At 38.8% G+C, this 9,968-nt stretch overlaps 1 protein-coding gene across 1 annotated transcript; it reads left to right on the top strand.

The window, feature by feature from the left end:
- Positions 1–7,858: 7,858 nt before the first annotated feature.
- Positions 7,859–8,818, top strand: LOC138901704 (uncharacterized). Its single transcript, XM_070189486.1, has one exon. It carries the CDS (start codon positions 7,859–7,861, stop codon positions 8,816–8,818), a length of 960 nt encoding a protein of 319 aa, XP_070045587.1.
- The last annotated feature ends 1,150 nt before the right edge of the window (positions 8,819–9,968 follow it).

Raw genomic sequence — 9,968 nt, 5'->3', positions numbered from 1 at the left:
AAGGCTCTGCTTTTAAATTCTCCCGCATGGTCACTTTGAATGGTTGAGATGAGATACCCTTTTTATCTTTCAATTCTTTTGTAGAAAATTTCAAAAATTTCAAAGCTTCATCTTTATGAGATAAGAAAATCACCCATGTAAAACGTGAGTAATCATCAACAATAATAAAAACGTATTATTTACCTCCAATGATGGCAGTTCTAGTGGGTCCAAACATGTCCATGTGATGTAATTGTAAGGTCTTAGTTGTGGACACCATGTCTTTGGGTTTGAAAGAGTTTCTAGTTTGTTTGCCAATTTGACATGCATCACATACATGATTTTTAGAAAAATTGAGTTTGGGAAGGCCAATAACTAGATCATGCTTGGAGAGTTTTTCAATTAGATGCATACTTGCATGGCCAAGGTTTTTATGCCATAGCCATGGATCATCACATATGGATACCAAACAAATATGACTATCTAGATTTTCAATGCCATCCAGAATATATACATTTCCATACCTTTTTCCTGGGAGAATGATTTTGCCTGACTCATCTTCAATGGCACATCATATTTTCTTGAATTTAACTTCACATCCCGAATCACATAGTTGGCTTATGCTCAAGAGATTTTAGTTGAGTCAATCCACAAGGTATACTTCTGTAATATCACAGGTATTGTTGAATGGAACGGTGCCGGTACCAACAATCTTTCCTCTTAAATCATCACCAAATTTGACATTTCCTCCATTTATTTTTGTGACTTTTTTGAAAAGATTTTTGTCATCCGTCATGTTACTAGAACACACACAATCTAAGCACCATTTCCCTTTGCGACTTTTTGTGTGGTGTTCCTGCAAAATAGAATTATCACCTTTTTTTAGATACCCAAACTTTCTTTGGTCCTTGTTGGTTAGTTCTACTTGAACCAGGATTGTTTTTTGGTTTCGAAATTTATCCTGAAACATTAGATTTACGAAATCTACAGAAGGAATACTTATGTCCAATTTTGTTACAGTAATGACACACATGGGTTGATCCATGTTTTGATCTACCACTTGTATTACTAGTACTTGTGGACTCAGTTCTAACAGGGTTTTTTTCAGTTGACTTGTAAGTCACTTGGTTAGACTTGACAGACTTGTGACTAATGGATTTCCACATGCCATTAAGTTGCATTTGCAATTCTTGAACCTCATCTTGAAGAACATCTCTTTCGATTTCACATACTTTAGGTTTACGTTTCTAGTCATTCTTCTCCCTATTGAGTCTATTTAATTCATTTAACATTTTTTGAGATTTCTTTAGGGTGAGGTCAAGAATATCCTGCAATTCAATACATCTATCAAAGTTATAGGGTCATACCTCGCTTGTTTCACCACGTGCCATGAAATAGTTTTCAGTGTCTTCTTTGCACACCGCCTGCTGCATCTTCATCAGTCCAGCAACCAGAATATTTGTTCATATCATTTTCCAAAATAGTCATGAAGAAAAGGTTTTCTATTTCTTCATGTTCTTAACTGTCTTCATCACTCTAGCTTCCGGATGATTTATTTTTATTGAACCCTCTGGAGACTTTTCTTTTAAGATTCGGGCATGGATCTTGAACATGACCATACCTTCCATATTCAAAACACTTTCTGTCATTTTTGTCTTATTTATTGTATTGTCTGGTTCTTCTAGATGATGTCCTTCCCTTTTTGTAATTCTGTATATTCTCATCAATCCATTCATGTTTCTTGACACCATGGCAATTTCTTCTTCAAGAGCTTCTGCATCATCATCAGTATCGTTCTCAGGCCCTTCAGTCATAGTTTTGAATCGAACTATTTTCTTCTTATCTTCCTGATGCATTTTTTTGAGATGTGTTTTCTCAAATGCTATAAAATCTCCTCGTAGTTCATCATATGATAGTTTATCTAAATTTTGAGATTCAAGTGCACCTACTGTTTTCTCCCATGTGGTAGGCAAACTTCTCAGGATTGTTTGAACCCGATCACCACTTGTGTAAGGTTTACCAAAGTCTTTCAGATTGCCAATAATTTTGCTGAATATTGCAAACATTTCCTCAATGGATTCTCCTTATTTCATTTGGAATAGTTCATAGTCGTGAACCAACACGTTTATCCGAGTTTCTTTCACTTTGTTGGTTCCTTCATAAGTAACTTCCAGTTTGTCCCACATTTCCTTGACGGTATCACAACTTGAAATTTTCTCATATTCTTCTCCACTTATAGCATTGTAAAGCAAGTTTCATGCTTAGCATTAACTTGGACAACAACCATTTGCTCACCAGTGTACTCATCTATATCTTCAGGATCATGGGGTGGTTGTCTCGTTGCTGGAAGTGGATAATTTCACTTTTTCATGACATTCCACACTGTGACATCATATGACTTGCATAAATTTCCATGCACACCTTCCAATGAGAGAAGTTTTGTCTATTGAAATATGGTGGTCTTACTTGCGATGTACCTTCTTAAAAGAGTGCTCCAATAGTTACTTGGTTTGACATGATCTTTTCTCAATAGCTATTAAGCAAAAGATAAATATGCGAGACATGCTCTGCTACTAATTGAAAGTACAAGAGGGGGTGAATTGTCAATTTGATTTTTGTAACCTAAGTAGTTGTCTAGTTTACCCATTCGTCGACTGAAAATTAAAGCAAAATCTAAAAATAGAAATAAAAATGCAGAAATTAGAGATACCAAAAGTTTTATACTGGTTCGGATTCAATGTGAATCATGTGTCATGTCCCCTTGGGTTGCAATGGTGTTCTATTTCAAGTATTTGAAGTTTCTTGATACATGAGGGTTGGTATTGTTATACACAAACAACTTCGTCACTATATTACGATACAATGCCTCAACATCGATTTTTCTCTCTTTCTTCTCTCCCTAGTTACACAGTAGATCTAGAGTAGACTACAATGCCTGTTTGGAGTAGAACAAAAAGATTGATAGTGGTTCGATCAGAGTATATGATTCTTCCTTGACATTCTTGATTTTATACTTGAGCTTGGTTTGGCGAATATTTGACAGACCGTTGAGATATTTGCAATCCCAAGGGAATTGATCCCTGTAATTAAATCTGTTATGATTCATTCCAAGAATAAGTACGGAGCTTCCATAAATTGTCCATGACTGCCGGTCTTTTCCTTCTTCAAAAGAGGATTCCCCATAATTTGTCCTTAAGTTGTTCCTTGATTCATGGGATTGATAGCCTTCCTTTTTCGACACATATCTTCAGCAATTTGGGTAGGCGTAAATATCAGTCATTTGTTCATTGTACTAGTTATCATGGTTGTCATTTTGCTTAAATCTTGAATCTTCTTACTTGCTTCCGTTGACATATCTTTGCCTTGATTCTTTTACTTCTTACTTTCCTGACTTCGTCTGTACATCATTGATAGATTTTATCGCAACCTTCTTTTCATCTCACATGATTCTGCACATAATAATATGTTATTTTTTATTATTGAAATCTACATCTATCAACAAGGACTTTGGCTTCTCAATACTCTGCCAGACTCTTGGGAAACTCTTCATGTTTCTTTGACAAATTCAGGTCCTGGTGGTAGGTTGAACATGGAATATTCCAAGAGTGGTGTGTTGAAAGAGGAAGTAAGGAGAAAATCTCAAGGTTTTTCCTCACAAGTAGATATCATGGTTACAGACGATCCGGGTGGGGGAGGAGATAGAACAAGAGGTTCAAGGAATAAAGGTAAATGAAGATATAAGTCAAGGTCCAAATACCATAATTTCACGTGCAACCACTGTGGCAAGAAACACATATCAAAAGGCTCTGCCACAAGTTGAAGCAATACACTAGAGAAGGAAAGAAAATTAAAAATATCACGAACAATGTTGCTGCTATTGTTTGAGATGACCTTCCTTTTGCTTATGATGAAAACATCATAAATTTGGTATCCCATGAGATGAGATGAATAGTAGATTCTGAAGCATACCTTACATGTCACACCAAGAAAAAACTTTTTCTCATCTTATACCCCTGTTGATTCTGGAGTGTTAAAGATGGACAATGCCAGTAAAGTTAAGGTGGTTGGTATTGTCACAGTTTGTTTGAAAACTAATAATGGTTCAACGTTAGTTCTTCAAAATATCAAGCATGCTCCAAACATTCCTTTCAATTTTATCTCCACGGGACGATTAGACGATAAAGGTTACCATAATGTTCTCTTTAATGGCCAATGGAAGTTCATCAAGGTCTCATTAGTAGTGGCTCGAGGAGTCAAGTCTTCTCATTTATATATGACACGTGGATCTATTCTAAATGACTCCATAAATCTTGTGGAAAGTGCCATTTTATCAGAATTGTGGCAGAGAAGATTGACTCATATGAGTGACAGGGGGATTTCGTGTTTGGATAAAAGAAGTTTTCTTCTTGGAGTGAAACAAGCAAAGTTGGAAAGGTGTATCCATTGTTTAGCTGGCAAACTGAAAATTAAAGGTGGTGCACTTTACTTTGTGACCTTCATTGATGATCATTCTCTCAAGCTCTAGGTGTATCCTTTGAAATCTAACGATCAAGCACTTGGCGTATTTAAGGAATTTCAGGCCTTAGCTGAGGAAAATATGAGGAAGAAATTAAAATGCATTTGCATTGACAATGGTGGTGAATATTGTGGTCCCTTTGACAACTATTGCAAAGAACAAGAAATTTATCATCGGAAAGATTTGCTCAAGACGCCTCAATTGAATGGTTTGGCAGAGAATATGAATATAACTCTAGTTAAAAGAGTTAGATGCTTGCTTTCTGAGGTTAAGCTTTCAAATACATTTTGGGTGGAAACACTTAATATTGTTTCTTATATTATCAATTTGTCTTCTCGTGTTGCGTTGGATGGTAATTTCCCAGGCATAGTTTGGTTTGCTGTTAAGTGAGGATTTTAACCTATTATTTGCTCTCTTTTACTTGTGTTTTAGGCCAAAATTACTTGAAAGGTATTCACAGAAACTAATGTAATATGCTTGCTTGCAGGAATTGTTCAAAATGAGACAAAGGAATCAAAATCAACTCACAAAGGAGTCAAAAGTTGAATAAAAACCAAGGCTGGGCAAAGAGGCCTGAAGCGCGGACCGCACAAATATTTTGCGACCGCGAAAGCCATGATGCGGCCACGATCAAAATTATGTGGTCCGCGAGAAGGAGATCCAGAGAGTGATTTTTGGGCTAAATGATGAGCGCGGACCACACCAGAAATGAGCGGCCGCGATTGAAACTACGCGGACCGTGATGACTGAGATTTAGAGAGATGACAACTTGAGCAAAAGAGAGAAGTGCGGACCGCACCAGAATTGTGCGGTGCAATCAAAATTATGCGGTCCGCGAAATGAAGAACCAAAGACAGGTCCAAAAGAGAAGAATGCGGACCGCATCAAAATTATGCGGCCGCGAAAGCAAGAGAGCGGCCGCACTCAGAATTACGCAATCGCACAACCTCCGCAATGGTATTTTTGCTCGATATTTTCAGCTCAGTATAAATATAACTTTTTGTCATTTTTAGGGTATGTCAGGTTATGTTATGTTTTGTATACGGCTGACTTTTCTGTTTTCGGAGTTTTTGTACTAGATTCGCTTTTTAACATTAGATTTGCATTCTATAAATTAATATTATGGATTTTATCTTCATTACATTTTTAATTTCAATTATTTCCATGTGTAACTAAACCCATAGCTAGGGTTGTGACCCAACCCTAGTGTGGGTATTTAATGCGTATTTAATTTTAGGGCTTGAATGTGAATGAGTTAGTGATATTTAGCCTAGTTCTTGCTACCATTCAAGAATTAATGGTTGCAAACATTGATTCATGCCTTTATGACTTAGCCTCTACTTGAGAAAGAGAGACTGAGTCTAGGAAAACTAAACTAACAAGGAATTGGGGTGAACTCAAGAAATTGATAGCCCCAATTAAAGGGTTAAACCTAGAGATAGTAATACCCAACTTGAGCTAATATCACTTGATTTGCATGAATATCCTTTTAGACTTGAGAAAGCCAAATTGGAAAAAATCACTCAAACTACCGAGAGGTATAGAGTGAGTACCCGGGTGTGATAGCTATATTACAATCCCAACTAATCAAGCTTGACGTAGATTTTGCTACCAGTTAGATATCCACCTAGGTAGAAGTCACTACCCTAGTCTCTTTAAACATTTGAAAAACAACAACAAAAATATTATCCTTAGTTTCAATTATTGTAATCTTTAGAGTAAAGTTAGAAATAGAAACACCAATCAAGTTTGTGGAAGTGAAATTAAAGGCAAAACTTGCAATTAACTTAGATATACACCTAATCCCATATTATAACTCCCTGTGGATTCGATCCCGACCTTTGTTGGGTTTATTATTGCATCGACCACCTCGCTACTCAATTGTGGTGTAGGTTTGGATTAGATAAATTGTTGGCGCCGTTGCCGGGGAGTTAAATGGATTTAGCTATATATCTAGGTATTTGTATGTTTTGTCTTTCTTTCCTTCCGAGTCACTAATTTTGTTTGTGAATTGATTTTAGGCATAAAATGGCCCTTAATAATGAGCCCCTCAGAAATTTACCATTGGGAGAGGAGGTAGAAGACAATCAAGTGGATGAGGTTCATCCCGAGCCTCAAGTAAATAGGTGAGGCGGACTGCCTCCACAAAGAGCAGCGCACCAGGTGTTGCCGAATGAGGGCTATGCAACTGCAATAGCCCCACCCCGGATTAGGGCGGACAACTTCCAAATTACCAACGTGATGCTTACACAGCTTGAGTAGCAGGGTTTATTCACTGGAGCTCCACACCAAAACGCCTACAAGCACCTCAAATGGATCGTTGATACTTGTTTAGGGAACAAGCAAACAAATGTCACCGAGGATGCACTGCGGGTAAGGCTATTTCCCTTTTCTCTACGGGAAAAGGCTTTGGACTGGTTATAGAGATTTCCCAATCATTCCATCCACACTTGGGATGAGCCCAATGAGCTATTGCACAATATTTGTGAAAGATATCGCACCATGGTCAAAGAATGCCCGAACAATGATATGACAGATGCCATGATCCAACAGATCTTCTACAGGGGGATCAACACAACAAATTAGTGTGTGGTAAATCAACTCGCTGTGGGTAACTTCATGAACACACCTTATTCTGAAGCTTGTGAAATCTTGGATGAGATGGCGGACACCTCTTCGGCGTGGAGAAGTAGAGCCAATGTTCCTCACGGTGACCCAAATGTTATTCACCTACACAATGAGCTTCATTATTATAGGCAAGCTATTGCGGAGTTGACAACCACCATGAACCAATTGGCCAAGGCTCAACTTCAACAGGTTCAAGGGTCGAAACAGGTGAATGCTATGGAATGGGTGAACATGATGGTAAACAAGAGTCGGCAACGAGGTCAACAAGTACAAAACCATCAGGAACAATTTGAGCAATGCAATAATGGGTATAATCAATATGATTCATATGATGAGCAAGATGACGAGGTTAAATATGTCAACAATTATCAAGGTCAAATAAGCAATGCTCCAAATCAACAACAATGGAGATCACAAGAAAACCAAGGAAACTGGAACAACCAAGGCCACTAAGGAAACTAGAGTGGTGGCAACAACAATAATCAAAGAAATTGGGGTAATCAAGGCAATTGGGGAGGAAATAATCAAGGTAATTGGGGTGGAAACAATCAAAGTAATTGGGGAAACACCAATAAACAAGGGGGTTGGAACAATAGCAATCAAGGAAATCAGGGGTCTGGTTTTCAGAGGTTCACGATATATCAACAACCAAACAACCCACCTCCATATCCGTCGCAAGGTCCTAGTTCTTTCAATAATTAAATAGGACGGATTGAAAACATGTTTAAGAAAATAATGGAGAAAAATACCGACTCCGATACCCAATTAGCCTCCCACAACATTTCTATCCGCAGCTTGGAGGTTCAACTTCGCCAAATTTGTCAAGCTTTAAATACTCGCCCAAAGGGGTCACTACCTAGTGATACGGTGGTGAACCCAAAAGGTGGAAATACGTGGCATGTAATGGCCGTAACAACAAGAAGTGGGAGAGGTGGAGTTTCTAGTACCTCAAACCAAAGAAGACATATGGGTGATGATGTATTGGTACAAGATGATGATGATCCAAGCCATGATGTTCAAGCTAATGAAGAAGCGAGGATTTATATTGATGAAACTATGGAGGAGACGCAAGAAGAAGTGAACCCGTCTAGGGAACACTTGACTGACATGCTGGAAACGGTAGTGCCAAAGGCTAAGGTACCAATGCCAAGGCCTCCTCCTCCATACCGTCAAAGACTTGCAAAGGAAAATAATGAGAATAAATTCATTGATGTGATGAAAAGTTTGTCAATAAATGTCTCGTTGGTTGAAGCCTTAGAACAAATGTCGGGATATGCCAAGTTCATGAAGGATTTGGCAACAAAGAAGAGATCAATGAACTGTGAAATGATTAAAATGACACATCAAGTGAGTTCTATGGGGAACTCCATGGCTCTAAAGTTGGAAGACCCCGGTGCTTTCACAATCCCGTGCACTATTGGGAGTGCCAATTTCGCCAAAGCTCTGTGTGATTTGGGGGCAAGCATTAACTTGATGCCCAACTCTATGTTCAAAATGTTCATGATTGGGAAACCAATACCCACATCCATGAGGTTGCAAATGGCGGAACGGACAATGAAAAGGCTATTGGGAATAATTGATGATGTGTTAGTTAGAGTCGACAAGCTCATCCTTTCCGCAGATTTTGTGATACTTGACTGTGAGGTTGACTACAAGGTGTCGGGAGACCTTTCCTTGCTACAGGGAAGGCCTTAGTTGATGTGGAAGCTGGAGAGCTCACCTTCCGGGTGGGCGATGAAAAAGTGGTGTTCCATGTTTGTAAATCAATGAGGCAACCAAATAGCAACGAAGTGTGTTCGTTTGTGGATCCTGTGACCGAAGTAATTGTTGATGATACAAGTGTTGTGATAAATGTGGAATATACCTTGGAAATTGTATTGTTGAATCATGATGAGTATGAGAAGGAAGGCTTTGTAGAATGTGTCAATGGTTTGCAAGGAATGGGATTATATACTCATAAGCCCAGAAAACTTTCCTTGGATTTCGAAAATCGGAAGACTCCACCAACAAAGCCCTCAATCGTGCAACCTCCAACCTTGGAGTTAAAGCCTTTGCCTTCACACCTCAGGTATGAGTTTCTAGGCCCTTGTTCCACTTTACCTATTATTCTTTCCTCGTGCTTAACTAACGTGCAGGTAGATGCCACCCTTGCGGTACTTCAAAGAAGGAAGAAAGCAATAGGTTGGACATTGGCGGTTATTCAGCGTATAAGCCCCGTCTTTTGCATGCACACAATCATTTTAGAGGAGGATGCCAAACCTTCCGTGGAACATCAAATACAATTGAATGATGCCATGCAAGAGGTAGTAAAGAAAGAGATCATCAAGTGATTGGATGCCGTGGTGGTTTACCCCATTTTTGATAGTTTGTGGGACTCACCAATGCAATGTGTCCCAAAGAAAGGGGGCATGACTGTGATCACAAATGACAAATATGAATTGATCCCCACAAGAACTGTCATCGGGTGGAGAGTGTGCATGGATTATAGAAAGCTCAACAAAGTTACGCGGAAAGACCATTTTCCACTTCCATTTCTTGATAAAATGTTGGATAGGTTAGCCGGACGTGCTTATTATTGCTTCTTGGATGGATAATACGGATATAACCAGATTCATATTGCACATGAAGACCAAGAGAAGACCACTTTCACTTGTCCGTATGGCACTTTCGCATTCTCGCGAATGCCATTCGGGTTATGCAATGCAGCGACAACCTTTCAGCGGTGTATGATGTCCATCTTCACCGATATGGTGGAGGACGCTCTCAAGGTTTTCATGGATGATTTCTCTTCTTTTGAAGAGTGCTTGGATAACTTGGTTAAGGTATTGGCATGTTGTCAAGAAAC

This window comes from Nicotiana tomentosiformis, chromosome 11 (assembly GCF_000390325.3).
Source record: "Nicotiana tomentosiformis chromosome 11, ASM39032v3, whole genome shotgun sequence".
NCBI lineage: Eukaryota > Viridiplantae > Streptophyta > Magnoliopsida > Solanales > Solanaceae > Nicotiana > Nicotiana tomentosiformis.
This window is presented reverse-complemented; position numbering and strand designations above follow the sequence as displayed.